The sequence below is a fragment of the Scardinius erythrophthalmus genome (genome assembly GCF_964197995.2).
Source record: "Scardinius erythrophthalmus genome assembly, chromosome: 4".
NCBI classification, from domain to species: domain Eukaryota; kingdom Metazoa; phylum Chordata; class Actinopteri; order Cypriniformes; family Leuciscidae; genus Scardinius; species Scardinius erythrophthalmus.
In genome coordinates, this window is record NC_138224.1 from 34,656,108 (window position 1) to 34,683,222 (window position 27,115).

Genomic DNA, 27,115 nt, shown 5'->3' on the forward strand with positions numbered 1-27,115 from the left:
ACACACACACACACACACACACACACACACACACACACACCACCCGCTCGCTGCCAGTGAAAAGAACTACCAAATACAGAACTACCAAAAGTAGTCCCGGCCCGCGCGTGTAGCCTGTCAGATACACCGCCGCCAATCAAATTACGGCGTTTATTGTACTGTCGTTGTTTTGGCCGTTGGAATCGATCCAAATAGCAGCGCAAATATCCAAATAGCAGTTCAAAGGAGCTTGCTAAATATTGGTGGGGACAAATTTGTCATCTCAAAATATTGATTGGGACTAGTACCTAGCGTCCCCCCCTAAACCTACGCCCATGGATTGGGGAATAGCGTTGGAAACACTTACAAGCACATTATCAATATCACCTATCAAGATTTACTATCCACATGTGCAGAATCATGTTATGATTAGTTAGTATTTAATATTTAACCACCAATACTTAACAATTCTCTTGAAAAAACACTTTTTTCCGTCATCTGATAATTGTAACATGAGTGGAATTGGTTGCAAGATTGTAGTACCACACACTGTGTCTAAAAGGCAATCTATTTTTAAAGGTTTCTCAAAAGCAAACCAAAAACTCCATAATATGGTACAAGACGAGACATATGAAGATTACATATATTAGAAAATAAAGAGACTAGGACAAAGATGGTAATAAATACAGCAATTTACATAAGCTGTCAATGTTCATTGACAATAAAATGCTCATCCATTGCATAATTTTCAGATGTTACAATGATTTTACTTAAAGGGATTGTTCAGGGCTTAGGATTTGTTCTCCTATCATAGGAAAGTTTAATTCCATAATCCTTTAAAAAAATATTCGGAGATGATTTGTTGTTTGATCAGATTTAATTTTTAGGAGCAACACAGAGGAACTTCAAATCAATGAAGTCAATAGAAGTGGAAGATCTAATCTCGCTGTCCCTCAGGCTTGGGAGGGTTACTTTAAAAATGTATTCCGTTACAGTTACAAATTACTTCATAAAAAAAGTATTCAGTAACGTAATCCAAGTACTATAATATGAAAGTAATGCAACTGATTACTTTTGGATTACTTCAAAGTCACGTATATAAATAAATTCAAGCAAGAATTAATATTATAAAAAAACAAACAAAAAAAACTTTTATTTATTAAAAATTTGGTCCAGTGTACAATATTTGCAAAATATACACACAGGCCTGAATATATATTTATGTAAAGGGCTATACAGACATCTAGTGGCTAATGTATGGTATTACAGATTATTTTGTTTTATTTTTAACAAATTTTTAACAAAAAAATAAAAACGCAACATTTACATTTTTTTACACAATCTACATATTAGTTTATTTTAAAATAGGCCTACATGTTGACTAAAGCCGTGATCTTTCTTAATTTGCCTGACTGAACTTGGGGCGTTGGCAGTGGGAGTTCCCCTACGTTACCTAGACAGCGAACATCCCGTTACGCGAGAAAAGATTAAGAAAGGACATTTTGGGTACTAAAAAAGCTACTCTCCTAATTTCTACAAAATAGCAGCGGAATTTCCATGAATTAAAAGCGATTTTACCCGCAGGCAGCATCGTTTCTACTAGCAGCAGAGATTCAATCTGCGTCTGAGGAGATTGTAGACAGCTGTTATTTGCGCATGCACCAGCGCGTGGCACACGTGAGTCATTACTGTCAACAGAACCAGGAACAACTGTATAATCAAGCAGCGCTTCATATAGTGTTATTATGCCAAAATACTTATTTATTTAGTTTTAAATTAAACCATTGTAATCCTGAAAGTATTCCCCCTTTTTTCAAAATGTAACTATAATCTGATTACTACGTTTTTTGACGTAACTGTAACGGATTACAGTTACTGGATTTTTGTATCCTGATTACATAACGACGTTACATGTATTCCGTTACTCCCCAACCCTGCTGGCCCTGAAATACACACTGTATTTGTTGAATAAACACCCAACATGAAACAAGACATGCAGCCAAGAGCGCAGGGCTGGAGCACATAAAATCAAGAGGTAACAATTCGGGAGTCAAAACAGTGTCAAGTACAACTGACAAGAATAAATAAATAAATAAAATGAAATCAGATAAGGAATAATAGTAATAGTTTAAATGGTAAAAAAAAAAAAAAAAACAAGAACAAATAAACAGAACAAAACAAAAACACAAAATGAGCTGGGCGATTCACCATCACGCCAGCAAAGCCGGCCCCCCGACCAGCAGCAAACCGCCACCACCCGCCCCCAGACGAAGCGGCACCCCCTGACAGTATTTAAAGCCCATGTTGCAGGTTAACCACCACTGTCGATTAATGGGTACATAAATCACTCAAGATATGTATATCATTTTTAAAATGTCCCAAAAATGGTCTTAAAGACTTGTTTTTTACGTTTTTGGTATTAACGTTTTTTTTACGCAATTCGGTGATGACGTCACGTTGGGGAGAAGTGGAGGAAAGGTAGCCTCAGCCTAGTAGTATTATGGTGCGTTCAAGCCAGCCATCTCGTAGAGATCGTATTTACGAGTTGAACATAATTGAACGCCCCCACAATGTCGTAAATACTTAATAATTAAATGCATGGTCCGAGGAGAATGAGTGGAGAGTTGGTGAAGTGTCCTGGACTGGTGAGTTGCTATCATTTAGCAACGCAGCAATGAGCACTGGAGGTATAGTCTACGAGCAGCAGTGCACAATAACGACACATTTTTTTATTTTATTTTTTTTACTGTCATTGAATAGCACCGAGTGAAAAATCAACGTTTTCTTTATATCTAGTGGCAGTGATCATGACGTAAGTTCAGATGAGTACCGGTAACCTTTGTCATAGTGTTGTAGTACTGGTAAACTTTGTCTTTGTCATCTAGAAATAGAAGGCATCATGCTAGCTATATGGGTGTTTCTAAGCGTTTATCTCTTCCTCCGGTGAAAATGTTGCAAACGTAGCCGCCGCGTGTCTGTTGCTGTTTGGCAGGTGCTTGTGTGGGCGCCGGCGGTGCATACACCCATTGAAACTGCGTTGGAAAGCTTGTTGTGCTGTAGGGAAGTGAGTGCGTTTTGGTCGCTGGTCGAGCTCACCCCGCGACCAGATGTGACGTGCCTCCCTCACTCAGCATTTTTCAGTATGTTACACCCAGCACAAACAGTAGTTCGCCATTGTCAATCTACCTATATATTTCTATATATTTATCTATTTAGCTGCTAGCTATCTATGCTAACGTTATGCTATCTGGCTGTCTGCCTATCTTTCTATACTAGCCTATCTATCTATTTATCTGTTTGTCTATCTATATCTATGTATTTATCTATAATCTGCGCTAACGTTATCTGAATACTCTCTTCTGCTACTCGTCTCTCTAGCATGCTCTCTAGTCACTCTCAATGCGGGCCGCGGGCTTTGGTAAATTCTCTCCCCAACGTGACGTAATGGCATTGTGGGGGAAAGGAGAATCGTTGCAAACCGCTGTAAGATAGTACATACTTTTTCGTATTATATTCCGCTTTGTGATACCCAACAACATAAAATACAATGAATAACAGTTTAAATGTTTATTACCAACAAGTAAATTGCACAAATTCGATGGAAAAAAAACCCTGCAACACGGCCTTTAAATGCATTTTGAAATTACTATTAACTATGTCAGTGATACTACTGTGACTAACACATGTGAAGGCTACATGGGCTACCTGTTTCACAAAAGCATCGTAAGAGTGCGTAAAAACGGTACGATTGATCTTAATATTACGGTCTGTTTCCCAGAAGCATATCGTTCCAATAAAATGGCAGGTTTTTTTGTTGTTGCAAAAAAACGTTTTAGAGTAAATAATCTATTGGTATTTGCAGTTAATGTAAACCACATCTATTTGATATACTTTGTGTAAATGGCATCTATCGCTAATTTTTATCTCGCTGGCATCTATATTTTACAACAAACGCCTCTTTGAATGCCCTCTTCAACAGTGACATCAAGCGGTAAACTGTTATTACATTATTAAACTAGTAATTAAGGTGCTAGGTTTACTATAATAATAATAATAATAATGATAATGATAATAATTTGAGTACAATTGAAGCAGGGCCGGCCCGAGGCATAAGCGAACTAAGCGGCTGCTTGGGGCCCCCTCGCCACCAGGGGGCCCCCAAGCTAGTTTTTTTTTTTTTTTTTTTTTTTTACATATTAATTAACTTAAACAAGTGACATAAATGAATGAATGGATTAATAATTCAAGACAAGAAAATTCTGACTTCATGATCAATATACCTGCCTACAACTGCTGCTGTGTCTGCCAGTGTTTGAGTCATGCGCATAACCTCGCGTGCATAGACAATTCGTGTGCAAAGTCACGGTAATATAAAGCCATGTCACAAAAATTTGATTTGATCAATGATTTATCCTTTAATTTTAATGATATTCAGAACAGAACAAGAATAAAAACATAACTATAAACAAGCCAAAACGAAATAATTTAAAGCGAAATTGAAAGCGGCGTTGGGCTCACGTATCTCTCTCATTAGAATCAAAATGTTTCAACATTCGCGATGGATTTGGATGGCAAACTATTCTTTATTATAGGCTTCTTTGTACTTCATCCACGTTCCAATATCGAGAGAAAAAATCATTCTCTTCACAAGCGCAAAAATGTGCTTGAAATCCAATATCGAGGGAAAAAATCATTCTCTTCACATGCGCAAAAATGTGCTTGGAAACATCACAGTGGAGCGGTGCTTATGGTACGAATTGTAGGCTACTACTGACTATTTAAACAGAGCAGTGTAATTTTTATATGTTAGGATGACTATTTTATTATTATATTTTATTACGGCTATAACGAACAGGCTGCGATGTCATTGCAGTGCTGGAATATGTTGTGTGTGTGTGTGTGTGTGTGTGTGTGTGTGTGTGTGTGTGTGTGTGTGTGTGTGTGTGTGTGTGAGGCGCGGGCGCGATCGAACAGTGTAAACAAAAACATACTCCGTCATGTTCATACAAGACATCATTCAAACTGCAAAGTGTTGCAAAACGTTGGAGGATATTTTGTAAATTATTTTTTGTATATGTTTTGTGACAATTTGTTTTCAGAAGTTTCAAAGAGTTAGTAAAATAGTAAAGAAAAAGTTAAAACATTATTATTTAAGTATATCTATTTTTTATTAAGTATTTATTTTGTATTAATACATAACCTCATTTTATTAATTTATAATGTAACATTATAGAGTGACATTGTGTCAATAATCGTCAAGCACAGGTGACTCTGCATGGTGGGAGGGGGCCCCCAAATCAAATTCTGCTTAGGGCCCCCAAAAGGCTCGGGCCGGCACTGAATTGAAGACTTCAGATGCAAAAAACCTTCAAGTCAGTCTGACATTTGTTTTAATATTAGCATTTTTTATCAGGCTCCTATTTAGGTTTAGTCATTTCACTTTAATGGCAATGACTGATTGAAACAAGAATATCACTTTTTACCTTTCTTTGTTATAATATTACTATTTTTTGTTATATTTACAGATGACTGTGGTGAAGATGGAAGAGGCTTTCGAGTGCAGGATCTACAATTAGACTACTAATAAAAGTGTTTGAAGTAGATAGTTTGTTTATGTTTCGCCTTCTGCCATGTTTTGAATATGATGCATAGCCTACCCCATGATTGTGTTTTTTGTGTGTTTTTTTTAAATCAACAATTAAAAAAATGAATAGACTAAAACATGGACTGTAGGCTTATTATTTATATAGGTTTACTGTTGCATTTTATTAAAGTAAAAAAAAGTTGAATTGTTGTTAGTTTAATGTTAGAAATAACGTTCTGGGAATTTCTAATGTTCTAAGAATGTTCTGGGAACCAAAAATTGTTAGCTGGGTGTACTCTCCTCAAGAGTTATGGTGCCTTCACGTGCTATGGTAATTATGGTAAACACCAAAAGCCGACGTGGAAAATGCACATGGACACCCCCTCATGTGGTATTTTCCACTGGGCAGCTCGTAGAATATTTTGACGCACGAGTTGCCGAGATAAGATAATCTTTGACCTTTTCAAAATGGTGGAGAGCAATGCAAGAGTCTAGTGAATACTGTTAGCGGATAGTTTTTGTAGCCTATACCATGTTGTGTCATTAACAATTATAATATAATGCGTTAACACTCAATTTTCAACTTCGCCGCAATTTCCTTGGTTCATATTTAATCATTTTATGTCGTTTTTTTTTTTATTATTATTAATTATGTTTTAATAATCAGAATAGCACCACATTTACGGTTTTATGTTTTTTTTTGTTTTTTTTGTAAAGATAAAAAAGATACTCTACTGACACAGACCTTGCGGACACTACATTACGACAACAAAAGCACTTGAACACAACACACTGGTAAATACAGTAAATAAATATCATCTTTTCCAGAGCACATGAAGGCAACATTATATTCACCATCGAGTCATTTCCCACCACATGTGTAAGTTTTTAGAGTTGCTCACTATCTCACTCTTTACTGTAGATACAACTTACTGTATATGTATGTCACTTTGGCATTAGCGATCACTTGAATATACAGCTACAAATTATCACGCTAAATCGCGTCTGCCTGCTGATCGCTGATTGGGTAAAAGTGCGTGCTCGTAGGTGACGTCAACACCAACGCCAGCTGACTCTGGTTAGTAATGTCATGATGACTGATTTTATGGACTACATGCACACTTTAGTTTTTTAACCAATTAGACTTTAAACTGACCCCAAACCAGCCCAAATTTTGTCCACCCGCCCAAACCCTTTTTTACCCGCACAATCAAATTCAAAACCGCACAAGCCCAATCTGGCAACACTGATGGTGCAATAAGTCAAACTTTAGAGGCAGACAATGTACACGATGGATCGCATACAAACCAATAGGGTGTCGGAATGTTTTTACTTCTCATCCAACCACAATCAAATTCACTCTATCTGGAGGGTGTGATTTATCTGGATAGGTTTTTTTTTTTTTTTTGAACGATGACAAGCCGGAATGAAAACAAGCCGAAATAAAATAGGAGTTACGAGGCTATTTTTAAAATATAAGGAGTAGAAAGTACAGATAATTGTGAGAAAATGTAAGGATTAAAAGTAAAAAGTCGGCTGAAAAATAATTGCTCCAGTAAAATATAGATACCCAAAATTTCTACTTAAGTAAGGTAACGAAGTATTTGTCCTTCGTTACTTGACACCTTTGGTTATAATGCACAATACGCGTGTGAGCTGTGGTTGAAGATCAACTGTCTCGTCGTTGGTGTTACGCAGAAGTGCATACATTGCATGATTGTATTTTGTATGAATCGGTGTGTGTGGTGTTGTGATGGCGACGGGGTGGGAGATCGTTACTGAAGGCCCTGACTGAAATGCCACTGGTAATGGGTGTTATCTGAAGAGGGTTAGGATTGGTAGTTAATTTATTAGTTAGTAGTAGTAGTTAATTATTTACTTTTGTCAGGTCAGTATTGTGATGTGTTAGTTTAAAAGTTACGGTTAGGTGGTGGTGGTGGTTAGGGTTAGTGAAATTATCTATAAAGGTCTTTGTTGTGTGTTATTATGTTCAGTTATATTCAGTTCATGGACTTTTAGTTTGTTTTCATTCCTCACACGTGTTTCCTTGTCTGTGTTACCCGCCACCTATCAGTCACCATAGACAACTAATCACATTCATCACAGCTGCTAATCGTTTAGTTCCACGGTTGTCAAACTGGGGTACGTGGACTGATTTCAGGGGGTATGCGAAATAGGGCTGTGCCAGTAATCTTGACAACCACACCACCGCGATTGTAAAGCGCCACCGCGGTGGCTGAGTAGTAGCTACCGGCGGTGGTTTGCCAAAAATATGAATGCTGTTTTACATTAATATTATGACACACAAAGCTTTGTTTACAAAATAAATAATAGGTTAGCAATTAAATGTTATATCGCAGCCATGGAAAAGTGGGAAATTCATGACGAATGAGAGAGTTGTGCGTGAGCCCATAAACTTAAGCTTTTTCGGCTTTGAATTCTGGTTTGTGATCTGGTCACCTGATTATTAGTGAATTTAAAAATATTCCATTAGTTATTTCTTATAGAAAGCTTGAATTGTCTACTTTTAAACAAAACAATTCGAAACGAAAATAAACCGACTAGCATATGCATGTAATCCGTATGAAGTACATTTCTCTCTATAGGCGCGTTCACTGCGAAGATAACGAGTCAGCATCGTCAACTTCATCTCTGCAGCCCGACACTGACACAAAAAAAATAAACACTTTATTAATAAAATATTCAAATGTCTCATTCCTATATTTGACACATTCATAATCATTACTTTTGCCGGCTCTTTGTGACAGCTGATGTGCGTTATTGGCAGCGTCAACCTCTGGTTACATGAACTCGTCACCACCGCATCAGCACCAGAACATTTTATTTTAGAGAATGATCGCACAACAGACATTAGAACATTAGATATTCTATAATTAAATCAACTAATCGAATATTCAAAAATCGTGACTCATCCCTGCAAGGAATCTCTTGTTTCTTTTCCCATATCTTCACTCGCGTCTCACCCATTTCCAAAGGGGATTATAAACGTTTCTTCCTTTGTTCGCTTTTAGGTCAATTATTTTCGTATTCTTTACTGTGTTAAAGTAAAAAGACGCTGTAGGACAGATAGCCTACATTTTTACTTGTACGTCAAATTCTTTTTAACACAGTTTGTGCTTGTTATTAGACATATGATAATTGGTAAGGCACGTCAAGTTCATTTGTAAAGTGCGTTTCACACGCGCGGGTGATTTTAGTTTGGCCTTCTCTGGCAGCGCGCAAACATAGCCTAAATGCCTTGCCCTTGTGGAAGATAAAATTCGCTCTTCATACCTTTTACAAGTAGAAAACATGAAGATATCAGAAAATAGATCGATGGTCTCTTTCCTGCTCGTGTCCCACATCCCTCTCAAAGAGCAGAGCGGTAGGCTGTATCACGCGTCTTTGTGTGGAAAATTTAATGAAAGTTTTTATTTATTTTAAATTTTTTTTAAATAGATTCAACTTTATTATATTATGTAAGTTACCAGTATTTACTGATATTTATTTCAATGCGTTACAGGCTTTAGTGTGTTGTTTCTTTGTTTTTGTTTTTTAATTTATTTCAAAACAACGTCCCCCAACCACCGCAACACCGCCGGTATTTGGGTCCATTACTACCGCGGTGGTAAAAAACTGCCACCGTCACAGCCCTATATCATATGTTGACTTTTGATGAGATTTGTATCATATGTTTATGATTCTATTCACTATTCTCGACAAAACTGATAAAAATAAATATAATAATAAAAATTAAAAACTTGTTGTTAACAATTGGTGGTGTTGGGGGTACTCCGGAAGATCTATAATGTCTCAGGGGGTACATGCCTGTTAAAAGTTTGGGAACCACTGGTTTAGTTAATCACCTGCCTGTGTTCTGTCTAGTGTTCGGTATTGTTTTACACTTAACTATTACATTCTTGTTCTTTTCTCTGACGAACTGAAAGTAATGTATGTCCATCTCACAAATGTAGAAACCATATCTGAGATCAAATTGCAGCTACTGGAAATAGGCATGCTATTTTATAAGTAATATATTGTAGTAAACCTCTTGATTTCTTTTAAAGAGGTTTAACCAGATTTATGGAGGACAGATGATACATCACAACAGAGACACGACTTTGGAAAAAATATTACTTTTATTGAGTTTTTTTTCGCCCGAAAAATATAACCATTATGTAAATAAACATTTAAATAAGTTCAACAAATATTTGCTATGTACGCCCTCACTAGGACTAATGGCCTTGAGCAACACAAAGCGTCCCCATCTTCCCCGAGCGCGAGAAGCCAGTCACGTTTACTTCAGCCGAGCCGCTTGTTCTCTCACCTCTCATCTCTTAAATGTCCTCCCACTCCCGGAGTTCAATTATTACTGCCTTCAGTCGATGAAACAAAAACGTGCTGCAGAAAGGTTCAGATGGGCAGGGGGAAAGCCAAACAAAAAGAGAAATCCTCAGCGTTCATCACAATATTACTGTAATGGCATTACTTTTGTAATGCGTTACTACCAACACTGCAAATAATACTGAAAATTAGTGATGGGATGGTTGATACCGGGGCTCTGATGCTCCAACACAGTTTTCAAAGCACTATTGTTTCACACACTGTACCGATGTTTGTATCAAAATGACAATACCACGTGATGGATGACGAAGCTTCGAACGTCATGCAGTATTGGAAGGTCGGGACATCTAGTTTGAAAAAAAATTGGTGCTTTGCCACCTCATCTGATGCATAATAAGGGAAATGATTATGGAGGCTTTATTTAAATGATTTAACACTACACTTCCTTATAACATAATTTATATTTTTACAAAACTGAACAGAAAATATTTTTTAAATCTATAATTATGATCACATACTTATACTATATTTTATATTATTGATCAGCATGTGAATCTGTTGACCAGGCTACATGAGTTGTGGTCTCATTGGCACAAATCAATTTAGGTGAGATTAGATAGAAGTGTATGTACTTGTATATGTCACGGACTTCCGAAGCTTTGTTTGGTCACATGCTTTTTCTGCTCTGCTGTGATTTGTTAGATATGTTGGAGAAAACAAGTGAGACAACCGGATGTCGCTAATGCGCGTTGTGTTAAAAGCTAATGAATGAGTAATGAATCTTTTTTCGGCACAATTTGATGAAAGCCTCAAATGCTTCAGAAAGCCTAGTTTTCCCATCTCTATTGAAAATATTCTATGCAATTGCTTATAACTTAAAAGAGTTAGCAAAAAAAAAGTTGAAAATTAGACTAAATTATTTCATAATAATTCAAGGTGAATGCATGCAATCAGTAGGCAAAGATATAATAGGTGGAGTGGGAGTCATTTAGGTAATATATAAATATATATTTAAATTTCCCTAAATACACAAAGCATTATTTTTAGTGATCGTGTAATATGCTTTCTGTTATTATTAAAAACTGATTCAATATATTTTTTTAAGTAACAGGTTTATCTGGGAGACTTTAAATACACCCTCAGTTCTAGGATGACTCTAATACAGACTAACAGCGTGAATGGGACTTTTATTTTGATCTGGTTGTGTGACGTCATCAGGCTGCGCCGCGCTCCTGCATCTGTTGTGATTCTGAAAAAGGTTTGTGGTTTTTATGCATTTAAAGTGATTAAATCAATGCAAACTGTTAAGGCAATTTAATCATTTTTACAAGATATGTACAATAAATTAACCACTCTTGAAAGTAACGTTGTGATGCTTTATTTAACATTAATGAACGTTATTTTTTGGGAGTAAATCGCACCCACCCTTGATTAACAGAAAATGAGCGTCTCATTTTGCTCTCAATGACGTGTTAATCTTGAAGAAGTGTTTAGAGAAACGGAGCTTTTCGAAACTCCGAGTCAGTTAAATCAATTGTTTCTTGACATGATTCAGTGATATAAAGCGCTCGAGCTGACGTCACCAGCTACTGAAAACAAATGAAAAATAAAGGAGAGCATGAAACACAGTGTGTAATGACAACTTTTACAAACCAGCTGCTGTTTTCATGAATGTGTAATCTATAAAATACGAAATATAAATCATAAATATTAACTTAAGGTATTATTTGCAGTGTTTCCCCTAGGTTTACAGGTTTGGGGGGGGGGGGGTTGGTTTGTTTGGGGAAAATTGACACAGACACTATCTATCTATCTATCTATCTATCTATCTATCTATCTATCTATCTCTATCTATCTATCTATCTATCTATCTATCTATCTATCTATCTATCTATCTATCTATCTATCTATCTATCTATCTATCTATCTATCTATCTATCTATCTCTATCTATCTATCTATCTATCTATCTATCTATCTGTCACATAAATTGTCTGGGAGGGTAATGGTTTGTAAAAGTTAAAAAATGTTAACATAAGATATCTCTTTAAAAAAATAAATAAACATATTTAAATCTTTTTAAAATTGACTTTTGCAAATAACCTTTGTTAAATTTATAGAAGTATTTGTTAATATTAATGGACCAGAGCTTAAATAGTTTTATTTTTTAACTACCAACTAAAAAAAGATTTATAAATACTAACAAATATATTGGTCATTCATTGTTCGTTAATGTTAGTTAATACATATATATGACAAACAAATTTCAAAAGGGCTTTTTTATGAGAAGTTTTTATTTCTATGATGCATTTATTGGAGAGAATAATCCTGTCAGACGCACCACTGCTGTGAACGCGCGTTCACAAACACAATTTAAACAATGTATTATTCAATGCATTACTTCTATATAATTATATATTAAATTGTTCAAGCAAGTGGTAAAATATTTAACCATGTACTTATATTAAAATCTTTTGTATTTAAATTTTAATACAATAAATCTTGCATGTCACAAAGAACTTGTTTTTCCACCTCCACGAATGAGACGAGTGTTGTTCATTATGTCGCCTTGTTGAGGTAAATTGTAGTTTTCCTTGCTTTAACTCAGTCTTAAAGTGAAAAAAGTAGTAATTAATTAAATAAATTTATGGTGAGATTACTACATTTTATTTAATTAATCGCACTTATGGTGAAATTACTACATTTTCAGGTCAATCGGTGTTCATTTTGATCACGAAACATGCGCTGTCACTTTAATTCAGCGTTTGCAGCACAGCAGAAATAGACTCGGTGCGGAAACGATCTCTGCACTGCTGTATACGCACCGCAACTGGAACGGATCGATCATCGACGGACTGCATCCGCGTGCAGTGTACGGGAAAAAAATACTCACCGCAAACGAAATATATGTGAACCGGGTGTTAGACTTGGAGCAGGAGAGCTACTCCGGCTGCTACTCGCAGTAGAGCGAGTGTTGCCATCTTCAGTTCAGCGTAGGGTGACCAGACGTCCCGAAAAATTCGGGACAGTCCCGAAATCTAAGCTGTTGTCCCGAATCCCGAATCCGGCCCTAATTGTCCCGAAAATTATACTAAAGCAAATTCTTGAGTAGTTATTGTCTGATAAACATTAAAAACTGTCCGTGGAGGTTGAGTCGTCCTGCAGCCAGCCCCCGCCGGCTGCAGCATCTTTTTCTTTTTCTTTTTTTGAAGTTCAAAAAAGATACCGTAGGCGCGAATTAAAATGCATTGATAAGCGAGCGCGAGTTGCCGCAGCCGCGAGGACAGGCAGCCAGTAAAGGTGTGATTGATTGGTCGCGGCACTGTTTGAAAAAAAAAACTTCGGCCTAATGTCTGATGTTGGGTTACACAAAGCAAATCATCTACACAATTATTTAGTTTTCTTATTTAATGACCGACAATTTCGTCATAATAATAAGTTTGGCATAAGGCTTATTAGCGTTAGACTTTATAGGCCCTAGCCTGAAATGTCTGATTTACGCACTGTTACAACAGTCTTTTTTTTATTTTTTGGTCACAATGACATTTAAGTGTTTTTTACTATTTACTATTTTACTATAGGCTATGTAGTCTAATATCATAGTAGGACTACCCCAAAACCTCCCCAAAAAACACTGCTACTAAACCCCCCCTCCCCCCCCCCCCCGTCCCGAATTTTAGCCAATCTCATCTGGTCACCCTAGTTCAGCGACATATTTCCCGCCGCGCGCTCTCTGTCCGCTAGTGCTCAACTGTATGTGACGCAAGTGTTTGTTTGTGTGTGAGTGTGCGCACGTGCGCACTCATTGGGATAATTGTAAACGCGCAAACACAGACAGAAAAGACATGCCATCGTGGAAATAAGATAAATAACATATTACTTAAGGGCCATGTAGTTTTTTTTTTTATATAAAATAACAAATTGTAATCTGGCGCTATAAAGAAAATCAAATCAAATTTACTTGACCTCCAAGGGGGGGCGGGGGGAGCCGTTAGGAGGGCGGGGCGCCCCCCTTATATAATGGTAGGGGAAACACTGATTTGTATATTTTTAATCCAAATAAAAGTATATCTTAAATTTGTGATTTAAGTCCATTAACTGTCACTGACTCTCTTACCAGTGAACTGAACAACTGAACTAGAGCTCTGTGACACACACAGAGATTTAGTTTGGGTTTATTTTTATTTCTGTTAATTATTTTCATTTTAAACAGGGCAAACGCACAGAAAAACTCCTGGTGAAGCAACTGAGATCCACATGACACTATTATAAAGATGGCGTTTATTAAAGAGGAGAGTGAAGACGTGAAGATTGAAGAAACATTCAGAGTGAAAAATGAAGATACTGAAGAACAAACAAAGATGGTGTTTATTAAAGAGGAAAGTGAAGACATGAAGATTGAAAAAACGTTCAGAGTGAAACAAGAAGAAACTGAGGAACAAACAGGTTTGTTTCATTCTCAAAGCTGGACTTAATTTGATCCTAATGTAAATGTCCAGCTCTACAGAAATTAATGATATTTTTAAAGAATGTCATATGAGTGTCCAAATTATTTGATTATTGGAGTGGGTTGCCTCATGTGGACAGACATGTTGCGATTCCATGACCAGGCAAACTAGTGATGCCTTCAACCTGAGAAGATTTGAATGAATCTTACTTCTGTATAAATACTGGGAACGCAGTGGGAATCCTACGCCTAGTGAGAATATAGTTCCCAGTATTTATACGATTAAAAATGGTCTCTGTCTCATATAGCCTTGTTATTTGTACACGCTGTGACTATACAGATCACAACATGTAGGCCTAAATAGGAAAATGTTTGCATTATTTTGTCACTTATTGGGATTAGAATGCTACCTTATCCATTTACATCCAGTCTTTGTGCTAAGCTAGGCTAGCGGTGGGTGCATGAAACAGAATATATCCCTCATACATAATGGACAATTCCATAAAAATCTTGGGAAAAGGAGAGATGTTGAATGGTTTTAATAAACATTTTGTTGCTGTCGGGTCGTCACTCAAGGCAACTAAAATTATAGGAATATTGATATAGTTAATAGCGGAAGACATTTACTTTGTTAATTTTACCTTAAATTACTGGATGTAATTAAGTCAGCTGGTCCTAACCAATTAGAACCATTTTTCTTAAAGGTCCCATGACATGAAATTTTCACTTTCTGAGGTTTTTTAACATTAATATGTGTTCCCCTAGCCTGTATCCCCAAGTTTCTAGAAATTTCAATCGGTGTAAATCGAGCTTTTGCTATCTTTCTCTGCCTTTGAGAAAATGGAAGCTCAATCGCGCTGATCTTGAATCTCCTCCTTGTGACGTTATAAGGAGGAATGTTACCTCCCCTGTCTCTGCTTTGCCCGCCCAGAGAATATTTTCCGCCCATGAGAAAATGCGCTAGGAAGTAGGAACGCGCGCGTGCGCGATTTTAGTTTGTCCACGAGAGATATCATGGCTTTTGAGCAAGCGAAGCATAACAATTGCTCAATAATTGGATGTAACGTTACAAATGAACACCGAGGGGTTAATACAGAGCTGGGCTTGCTGAACGTCTGAAACTAAAGTCTGGATCACTCTCTTTGGCTCAGCTACACACCTCGGAACAGTAAGTCAACTAATGATATACAAGTGTGTTGCTTTACTGTTTATGGTTGCCTAGACTGTTACACGTAGAATGTGGCTGTCACATTAGCTATGCAGCCATGCAGTTTATATGTGTGAATACACACACTGTAACGCGAGTGTTGTACACTTCTTTGTTATTTGGATAACCGTTTTCCTGTTGGTTATACGGCGCGTGCGATATCCGCATTTCAAGATCGCAGAGCTTTATGATGTAATTGTAATAAGATAAATTACAGATGTTACAGATCTCTCATGAAAAGGCAACAGTAGGTTAGCGTTAGCTACATGATAATAACTGTAAACCATCCGAATAAAGTACCGTATCCAGACATAATATTTAAACTAACCATTCGGAAACGTCCTGCTGGAACCGTTGAGTTGTTGCTTCTCCATCCGGATCAGATTCTGGGTCAAACTGAAATGCTTGAACGACTGTGTGTCTTCGTGCCATTGCTATATCCAACGTAAACATGCACGCCACGGTACCGTTGCGCAAGATGGTCAAGGCCACACCCACCCTCCACCTTGCGCCGCCTTTCTCCTCCTCATTAGTATTTAAAGCTACAGACACCGAAACGGCCTGTCTGAAGGAAGCTCATTCTGGGACTGGCTTGTAGTGGCTATAATTCTGCACCGAGGCTGAATTTTTGAAAAGAGATTTCAGATACAGTACTAGGGACCACTAAGGCCTATATTAAAGCCTACAAAAAGTAGCATGTCATGGGACCTTTAAAATTAGCTGCAGACCCCTTTGACATATCTATAATCTTTCACTAAGTTTTAATGAATATCCAATTATATGGAAGTTTGCATTTGTTATTCCATTGTTAAAAGGAGGATCCTTCTGATATGAATAACTATAGGCCGATTTCTAAACTTTGCATTCCGTCTAAGGTTTTTGAATCTCTTATTAATGATCAGTTGATTTCATATTTGAATGAACATGACATCTTATCACATAATCAGTCAGGTTTTAGGAAAAAGCACAGCACAACTACAGCTGCTACCAGGGTTCTAAATTATATTATTGTGTTTAGCTTTTTATTGATTTGTCAAAGGCTTTTGACACCGTTGTATAATTTAAAATCATTTCGACACTGCAGTATAATGAAAACTAGACTGAGACTAACTGGATTGTCAAATCATACAATATATTGGTTTGAAAGCTATTTATTGGACAGGAAGGTCATTCATCCACACCTTTAAAGATTATGAGGGGGTTCCTCAGGGGGCCATTACTTTTTATCATTTATATTAATAATCTTGATCTCAATATTAGTTATGTCAATGTTTATTTTTATGCAGATGACACCGTGATTTATTGTAGTGCACCCAAATTACACCAAGCTTTGTCTTTTTTACAGTGTGTTATTGATGTTGTGCAACAAAGGCTGTGTGACCTAAACCTGACTTTGAACAAGACCAAAACTAATGTTATTTTCATGATAAAAAAAACAAGTGGCAAATCAACTATCACTTAAAACCTTACAGGGTAATAGAGGTTGTGACAGAATGTAAATATCTCAGTTTTATATTTGATGATTCTTTATCTTTTAAATCCTATGTTAATCAATTAAGGACTAAAATTAAAAATAAAGCTGGGATTTTATTATATAAATAAATCATGTTTTTCATTTGAGGCAAAAAAAAAAAAAGACCAGTTTCGGCCACTTTTATGCTTTTATGTCATTTATTATGGGGATATTTTGTATAAATCAGAAACTACTAAATTCTTAAGCTTTTTGGATACGTTTTATCATTGTAAACTTAGGTTTATACTAAATTGTAAATACAATACTCATCACTGTGATCTGTATAACAGAGTTGGGTTGGTCGTCATTATCAATACGCAGATGTAAACATTGGTACCTGTTTATTTATAAATAAATTTTTCAATCTATTGCCTCCATATCTTTGCTCTCTTACCCAACACAAACCTGTTGGAGTTTATTCTTTGTGCTCAGAGGATTTGTATACCCTCACAGTTCCACTCGTGTCTTCTTTTTTTGCAGACCCTGGTGTCAATGTATATTTTTAGATCTTTGGAGATCTTTCGCTGAGGAGCCGAGATAGACGGTTGTATAGCGATGGTCAGCAACAGTGGCTACGGGATGTTGCGTCTCCTGTTCCCTCCTTCTGGGAACTATGGTTACATTAGTTACAGAGTTACTAATTAGTTTCTTATTAGTTACTCAGCGTTACTAATTAGTTCCCTTTCAGTTGCTCACGTTTGATGTAACGTCGAAGTGACGACATAATTGGGATCCCTTGGAAAACACCATGGTTGCTGCCACATCCAGCTCCCTATGCAAGACTCTCAGACCTCCAACTGGCTGGGGCGGAAGGCCTGCATAGAGGGAGTTCAACTGCTGTTATACCCCACACAGTGGAACTCTTGGATAACACTGGGAAAGGGAGCCTTTCCAGGGGAGAGGGATGCTGCGGAAGCCACATCCTGCCCGAAGGGAGGTACCATGTGAAGAATACAGATATGAACTGGCTGGCTAGGGGCAGTGCAACATATGGAATGTCACTGGGGTTCCCCAAGCCTGAAAAGGGGGAGACAACACCGGACAGTGACGGCAGAGCGGACTCTTCCAAAGGAAAGACACCGGCTCACCGCAGGGAGCTGATCGTGCCAAAAGGACCATAGAGGTGCCTAGTAGAGGGGACTCTAGCGGAAGTGATGGTGTCAACTACCGCTTGGGGTAGGTCACCTAGAACCTACGCGTCCTGTCCAGGGACCAGACATGGAGTTTCCAGAGGTCTGGGCGCGGGTGCCATAGGGTGCCCCGTCTCTGAGAGAGCAGGTCCTCTCTCAGAGGAATGGGCCAGGGAAGGGCTGTCGCGAGGACCACTAGTTCTGGGAACCAGGTCCGGTTGGACCAATACGACGCAACTAGCAAGACCTGCTCCTTGTCCTCCCTGAGTTTGCACATGGTCTGTTAAGAAGGCTCTCTGGAGGAAATATACTTGCGTAGGCCCCGGGGCCAGCTGTGTGCCAGAGCATCCATGCCGAGGGTCCCCTCAGTCAGGGAATAGAACAACTGGCAGTGAGATGTGTCCGGGGCGGCAAACAGATCTACCTGTGTGGTCCCGAAGTGCCTGAAAATCAGCTTGACCACCTGGGGATTGAGTCGCCATTCTCCCAGTAGCACCTGCTGCCGTGAGAGCTCGGCTGCACGGTTGAGCAAGCCCGGAATGTAAACGGCACAAAGCAATCTCAGATGCTTTTGACTCCAGAGGAGATGGCGGGCAAGTTGTGACATGTGGTGGGAGCGTAGACCACCTTGGTGGTTAATGTACACAACTGTCGCAGTGCTCTCCGTACGAACCAGTACATGCTTGCCTAATAGTGGCGTTTTGAAGCGACTCAGTGCAAGATGTACTGCTAACAACTCGAGGCAGTTGATGTGCCAATGCAGTTGAGGCCCCATTCACAGACCTGAAGCTTTTTCCAGTTGACCCGAAGCCCTAGGTGGCGGAGCTGACTGAGCACCATGCCCCTGTGTTCAACTGCTCTCTCGACTGGGCGAGGATAAGCCAGTAGTCGCGGTAATTGAGAATACGAACACCACGCTCACACATGGGAGCAATGGCCGCCTCCACGACTTTCGTGAAGACACGGGGCGACAGGGTCAGCCCGAAGGGTAAGACTTTGTATTGATATGCCCATCCCTCGAACGCAAAGTGAAGAAATGGTCTGTGTCAAGGGAGAATCGAGACATGAAAGTACGCATCCTTTAGGTCGATCGCTGCAAACCAGTTTTGGCGACAGATGCATTTCTGCGCAAGTTTCTTGAACGGCAGCCTGTGAAGGGGGCGGTTCAGGACGCGCAGATCCAAGATTGGTTGCAACCCACCGTCTTTCTAGGGTACAATGAAGTATGGGCTGTAGAAGCCGGTCTTCATATCGACTGGAGAGACCGGCTCGATTGCGTCCTTCGCCAGTAGGACTGCAATCTCCGCCCTGAACACAGGGGCATTGTCCGACAGAACACAGGTGAAGAGAATGCCCCTGAACGCTGGGGGGTGCTGGGCGAACTGAATCGCATAGCCAAGTCTGATAGTACAGATGAGCCATCGAGGGGCGAGTGAGTGTGTGGAGGCAACAGTGTGTCAAGTTATCTTCATTTATATAGTGCTTTTAACAATTTAGATTGTTTCAAAGCAGCTTTACAGAGATAAACGTATAATTTAAGGTAACAGAGATTGTTTTGGCTTTATAGCGGTTCTTTAATAAAGTTATTTTCCAGCTAAAGTTAGTTTTGATTAATGTGTGTGTGTGTGTACGGGACACAGCCACTGCTGCTCGCTGGCGATGAAAGAGGGGCTTGAGGGTGACAAGGCATAGCATTGTCGACCACCAAGCGCCCCCTCTTGGGACCCAGAGGTTTCAGAAACTGCTCTTTTTAGCAGAACAGAAACAAAAGGAAACAAAAGATTCTCCCCCTGGCCCTCCACCGGGGGAAGGAGTGGCACCTTCGCCACCTCCTGAAGAGCAGTGTGATCCACCTCTGGGTCACCCGTCTCAGGGTCGTTTGCACCTTCTCGGCGGCCCGGGAAAGCATAGCTGCCCACTCTGGTTCGGACTCAGGCAACGCTACACTCCCCGAAGGGTGCAACGCAGCCGAAGCTTCATCTCCAGAAGAGCAAAGCTCCCCCTCCGATGCTGCGATCAACATCTGGTCGTCAGGAGGAGCCCCAAAAAGACACAGCTGGTCACTCCTGAGAAGGAACAGCACGTTCTTTTAGGAGCTCCAACGGCTGACGCGTTTATGAGGCGTGAGGCGCTAAGACGCTGGATCGGGGCATAGACGAGGGGACTGCACCTCCTTTTAAGTAAGCGAGTCTTGACCTTAACATGGCCATAGTCATATTCCCACAGTGGGAACATGAACTATCCACAAAAGCTGCCTCAGCATGCTGAATGCCCAAACATGAGAGACAACTATTGTGGCTGTCTGCTGGTGCCAGGGAACGACCGCACCCAGAAATGCACAAGCGAAATTACATCCTGCAAAGGACACAGGGTTCGCTTGTGTTGCATTTTTGTGAAGAAAAAATATATTCTTTCCCTTGTGCTGAGACACCCAGGGAATGGCCGCAGTGTACAGCAGTGATACCGATACAGAAATAAGCTTGTTGTGAAAACAGCAGTTGTGAACTTAAACTAGTTAGTATTTTGCAAATGAAGTCTGTAAGGTGCAAAATGCAATGCAATGCAATGCATTCAAAGATATTCGCCATTATTTTACTTTGATACACAATCAGATGGTAAAAGCAGGTCATTTAACTTCAACAAGCAGTTTCTATGCAATGATTGGGCTTAAATCCTGATTGAAAATCTTCACAAATATGTTTTTCTGCTAAATTAAGCATTATTAGAAATTAAACATTAAAAATAATTAATAATTAAACATTCAATATTTTTCTGATATTTAAACATTGAATGGTGTTGCATATGTTGGTCATTTTTATATCATTGTTTTGTTTTTTCTCTTGTTTTGTTCTACTGTGCTCTCTCACTTGCAGTTGGTTTTGATTCTTTACATGTATAAATGTTTGGATGTCTGTTGTTTCTAGCATTAAACTGAAGTTAACTTTTTTCCCCTCTGTCTTTGCCTTAGATCTGATGGCACTGAAAGAGGAGACTGAAGTACTGAATGAAATGGAAGGGAAAGATCAATATAACAATCATCATGATTTAATTACTGGAGATTTTTTTTTTAGTTGCTCACAGACAGAAAAGATTTCCTCAAGAAAAACGGCTCAAAAGACAGGGACTGGTAGTCATTTCATCTGCCAACACTGTGGAAAGAGTTTCAATAAGAAAGGACGATTTAAAAACCACTTGAGAATTCACTCTGGTGAGAAGCCTTACACCTGCCAACAGTGTGGAAAGAGTTTCAATCAAAAAGGAATCCTTAATAGGCACATGAGAATTCACACTGGAGAGAAGCCTTACATGTGCGTTCAGTGTGGAAAGAGTTTCAGTGAACGTGGAAACCTTAATGTCCACATGAGAATTCACACTGGAGAGAAGCCTTTCACCTGCCAACAGTGTGGAGTAAGTTTCAATCTAAAAGGAAGCCTTAACAGGCACATTAGAACTCACACTGGCGAGAAGCTTTACAAATGTCCTCAGTGTGGAAAGAGTTTTGATCATCCTGAAAACCTTAAAGCCCACATGAGAGTTCACACTGGAGAGAAGCCTTACACCTGCCCTCAGTGTGGAAAAAGTTTCAACCGAAAAGGAAACATTAATGCCCACATGATAATTCACACTGGACAGCAACCTTACACCTGCCTACAGTGTGGAATATGTTTCAACCGAAAAGGAAACCTTAAGGCCCACATGAGAATTCACACTTGAGAAAAGCATTTTCATCTGCCAACAGTGTGGAATAAGTTTCACTCTAAAAGGAAGCCTTAACAGGCACATGAAAATTCACACAGATGGAATATCAAATCCAGTCCCAGACACTGGATCTCGTCAAAAGATATCCGTTTTGTCTTGTGTGCAACCCAGCAAAACCTGTCAACAGAGTGTCATGTTTTTTATGGTAAAATTAATGAATTATGTAAATCAAATTATAACGGTAATATAAATATGTGGAAGTAGGGCAGGGCAGAGAGCCCAGAGAGAACGGTGCACCGGTCTCATATCTCTCACGGAGGAGCTTCTGAAGCATAAAAGGAGAAGCTACGACAGTGAAGAACAAGACAGGACCAGGCCTGGACTATTTGTTATATTTTGGTTATGTGTGTGCGGCAGTCGTTCGTGAGGGGCTTTCGTTTTTTTTTGGGGGGGGGGAATTAAAGTGTTTGAACGTTCGCCTTGTAAGCCCGTCTAAATCGGTCCAATGGCGGTTTCCGATTGAACGGGTGAAGGTCTCTGTGCATTACTGTCTTTTACGTGTGGCAAATTAATTTAGTTCCAATTAAACTTGTCTGAATCCATTTTATCACTACCTTGAATTTAGGTTAGAATGCCAATTGGTTAATGGTCATGGAGATGGTCGCATTCATGCTTACACAATCAAAGATACTTTTATAAAGCCCCCATGGTTTTTGCATATACTTGATTTTAAAGTAACGTTTACTTCAGTACAGGTATGGCCACTACTAGAGATATAAGTTGACCAACATTACTTCTCTTATAATAGCTTTGAATTGGCCATGCCGTATGGTTTCCCACGTACACTTATCTGAAGTAACATTCAATTAAAACAGAGGTAAGACGCACCCAAATTTAGGCTGATCAATCAGTATTTTGCTGTCTTAAATGGAACATTCACTTTCTGTCTTTGCAAAACCAAGTACACTTGAATTAGTGGCAAGTATTAGTCGTCACTAATCTGTCGCAGATTTGCGGTAACATACAAATCCGTTTAATCTACTTGGGAAAACAATTTCAGAGCAAGTCAGAATAAAATCAAATGTTTAAAATTGTATTATGCCCGGTACATTTATCATGCCAATTTCATAATCAGTTCAAAGATAATAAATACAAAACATCAAATGCTCTGGAATAAAGGGAAAGATGCAAACCTGACATTAGAAAATACATGATGCTGAGAGTTTTGGCCACTCTCAGCATCACAGGCTAATTTGAGCTACAAATTGCCCTGAGCCTCTTGTTGCATTTCTTTATATAGACAGAAACTTCTTTCACATGGAAACATTTGCTAACAATGGGAATTTGCAGTGAGTTTACACCTTTTGGGAGCAGGTTGCCATTTGCCTGGAAGACACACCCTCCTCTGTGTGCAAGTTATCTCTAAACTCTTAAGAACTTTATTACCTTTTGGTTTACTTCTTTGGGAATGAGACATTTGTACCAGTTGCACTAAGACATTTCAAATGATACCAAACATGCATAATACTGTATGATAATTATTCACATTAAACCATATAGATTTTTGGATGAATTTTGGTAATCTCAGCAAGAAAGAGAAGGAATGTGGGGGGTCAAGGGAAAGAGATGTAGATTAGGATGATTCTGAGGTGAGACTTGCATCTCAAATGGTAATGCTAATTTCACAAGAGAGAGTTCAAATGTTGATTTCCTTTGTTTTCTCAGAGAGTTGCCCTCTCTTCCAGATTTTCCAGTCTTACAGCCTCCTCCTTGGTATTCGATGAAAGCCATATGGCAACCAAGTGTCTCACAAAAATCAAAACTCTTACGGCAATGTACAAGAGTAAGAAGAGAATCACTCCTGAAACTGTAGCTAATAAAGGTGCCTTCAAATGATTACATAGTGGCCCCAATATTGATCCAAACCATTTGTCCCACTCAGAGGAGAAAAAAATGATGAACCTTATGATGATCCTTGAACGCTTGGTGTGTTTTGATAACATGATGTGTTTGGGGCAAACTGCTGGCTGCACCCCTCCCAGCCAGAATGCACCAGCCAGTATGCACCAGAGGAAGTTGGTCTGCTAATTAGCAAGTTATACAGGCTGAATCTGAAATTGCCCCCTAAACCCTCATTCACTATTCCCTAGTGGTGGTGAGATGAAGCCTCATGATGCATTGAAGATTTTCAGCCAAGTAGTTCACAAAAGGGTACATGTCTCGAGGCTTCATTTGCTCACAATACCACCTGATGGTCAAAGAGTGTAAAACGAGCAGATACATTACAGATGTGGGCGATTCCACAGTTTAGGGCTAACTGCAAGGACAACAGCCTGCAAAAATCAATCTTCATGGAGAAAGCCATTGTCCTCAGGTTAACATCCTGAGAAAACCTGGGGTACAGCTGTGTGAAAGGCAGGATAAATCTGGCAATGGTAAACAAGTAAACTTTGATCAAAGTTGAGTTGATGTCAAATTTAACGTATGTAACATGGACGGAAAAACAATGTAAGTTCAAGCAGAAAGTGTACTTAATCTAATTCAGTTTAATAAAATCTAGTTGAATCCCAGTTCATGTTTTACTTTGTTCCTAATTTGGTATAGTTATGAGTCATGCGTTGTGTATGGTTCACAAAACTGGTAATAGGACTTCCGTGCAGGCAGGGTGGCCATCTAATATTATCTGTTCTATAAACTTAAAGGTGCATTTTTGAGTCTGGTATGTTCATAAACTGAAAGCCAGCAAAATTACTAACAAATACCACAGGTATATTTTTCTAATTTATTTGCCAAATGTAGAAGACAAAGGAACTCCTACAAGTGTGCTAAGTTATAACGTGTGTAACGTGGACGGAAAAAATTAATCAATCCTGCAAGATTCCCTTTGTAACACAAAATAATACCATTTCATGAAAACTGGCATAGAATAGAACAAGAATAGAACAAGTTCATAACACATTAAAATAACCTGTCATCATACTATCAAATTTAAAGATCATACAGATTGTGTTAACGCACTATTAACGTGTTAACTTCGTCAGCCTAAGCTATATTCTTACGAACATTGGAAAGAAAAAAAAATCATCAAAAAAAAAAAAAAAAAAAAAAGAAAAATGTCATTGACGATGTTGACTTTCATGAACAGCTTATTGAGTCAAAAATACGCAGAAAACAACGTTGGAAGTTGGACAGACTGAAAATTTCCGTCTAAGTTACGAACAAGATGTGCAGAATCTGTCAAAATGTATAAAACCACCATTCATGCACGCTCTTTCACGATGAACGACGCTTTCGGTCCGAAACCACTCGCAATCATCCGACTTGCACACTCTGTTATCCTTTCTCGCCACAATGATCCTATTTAATGTTTACTTAACCAAAGTTTACCACGTTCGTATCATTTTAACCTTCGTAACCTTTTGGACAGAATCCACAAACTTACCCACATTCGTCGAAATCCGTGAAATCCTGTTAACACTTTCTCACACGCAGAGTGACCGTGACCTAGACAATCTTATTTCTTTGATGAGAACCGTTGAGACATTATAGATGGAAATTCAGCGTCAGAATAAAATGTTCGAGCGTTATGATTTTTGGACAGAAAATCTCGGCCCCTGTTTTATCCCGATTTATTAACAATTTATCATGTAGCAACGCATATGAGAATTTAACCCACACAAGATGGTTTTATCGTTATGCTACTGATAGAATTACATGGAAAAATTACATCTCCGCTTCCTTTAGAATCATATTTTAACGTGCGTAACTGCTTGGACAGAAAGTGTAACGAACGTTAGTAAATGTTTCCATTGCATCGTGGTGGATTAAGGGAATTCTACTTTCAGTGTTAGTAGTAGTATTTTGTAGAAGACACACCAAAATAAATGTTTAGCGCCAAAATTCAGGATTTTATTAAAGGAAATGAAAGAAATGACTTAGGAAAAATCCAGATGCACTGAATGTCCCACCGTGACATCCGCAATTTATGGGGACGGAAATAAAATAAAGTCTCATTACACGATAATGCCAAGGCCTAGTGGGATAAAAGTAACTTTATTATTTCTTACATCTATCTTTAACAAAATAGTGAACTAAAAATAAAAAAATGACAACAACTGGGTATTATTCAATCTATATTGTTCATTACACCCCTTGTGGACAGATACTGTGGAATCGCCCATTACCTAATGCCGAGTTCACACTGCACGATTTTCAAAGTAGTCGGGTCACTGTTTTTTTCACACTGCACAATTGTCTGGGGCAGGTGCGTCGTTAGACATGGGCATCCGGGGCTGATGGTTTTTTTATAGCCCCGGATCTCAAAAAATTGAATTTATTGATTATTATTATTATTTTTTAATAATTTTGTATTTATTTAAAAAAAATTACCGGGTCTTTTAATCTATCCTTAAAATGTGTTCAAGCAGATCAAAGTTACTATGGTTACTCTCACACAGAGACGCACCACGTGAGCGATTTAGCTATCCAAGTTCATCTCCAGGATTTGCGCGCAACAGCAAACAATCTCACAGCAATTAAAACAAAATAAAAAAATAACGCAGTCAGCCCCGCCGCACAGTCTTCTGTCAGACCAGATGTTGTCAGGCTATAAAACTCAGAAAAACTAACTTACTGTCGTGTCAGCCGTTTTGCTCGCGGTGCGCACTCTTCAATCACACGTGTTCTGTCGTCAATTAAGTATTGAAATAACCAAAAGGGAGATTAAAGCGGCGTCAAAACTCTATGTCGGGTCTTTTGTATTCCTTTGTAGGTAAAATATTCTAATATTTTATCAATATTGCAAAGTCATCAAAACTGACTAAATATTTGTAGGCTATGTATATATAAGGTCCTCGAATGTGTTCGAATATTTCACCAGCATCAGCCTTTTCACAGTTTCTATCACTCCGCTTGTCTGTGTTTGCGCAACTTGCATCATTAAGCCAGTAGGTGGTGACAAGTGACTGTCTTTATGAGTGAACAATTGAAATTTAATTTAACTGATTTAATAGTGCCAAAAACATTGATTAACTCAAGAAAGAAACAAGTTGCTGAAACCAAACTTTAATGCTAAAAAGTTTACATCTATGCAAAATAATCATTGAAAGATTTCTCATTTAAGGCCATTCCTGTTTGGAATATGTGATTGTGTATTGTCAACTATAAGCAGAAACATTTAGCATTTCCATTTTGTAGTGTGGATCATTCATTTC

General features: G+C 38.6%; 1 protein-coding gene across 1 annotated transcript; it reads left to right on the forward strand.

The window, feature by feature from the left end:
• The first annotated feature begins 11,101 nt into the window (after window positions 1-11,101).
• On the forward strand, window positions 11,102-24,471 carry LOC308689656 (uncharacterized protein). Its single transcript, XM_081363490.1, has 3 exons — window positions 11,102-11,165; window positions 14,120-14,352; window positions 21,172-24,471. Exons 2-3 carry the CDS (start codon window positions 14,181-14,183, stop codon window positions 21,915-21,917), a joined length of 918 nt encoding a protein of 305 aa, XP_081219616.1. The 5' UTR covers window positions 11,102-11,165; window positions 14,120-14,180; the 3' UTR covers window positions 21,918-24,471.
• The last annotated feature ends 2,644 nt before the right edge of the window (window positions 24,472-27,115 follow it).

Coding starts and splice junctions, on each gene's coding strand:
- LOC308689656 (XM_081363490.1), top strand. CDS start 14,181: ATGGCGTTTATTAAAGAGGAGAGTGAAGACGTGAAGATTGAAGAAACA. Junction 14,353..21,171: donor AGAAACTGAGGAACAAACAG/GTTTGTTTCATT, acceptor TCTTTGCCTTAG/ATCTGATGGCACTGAAAGAG.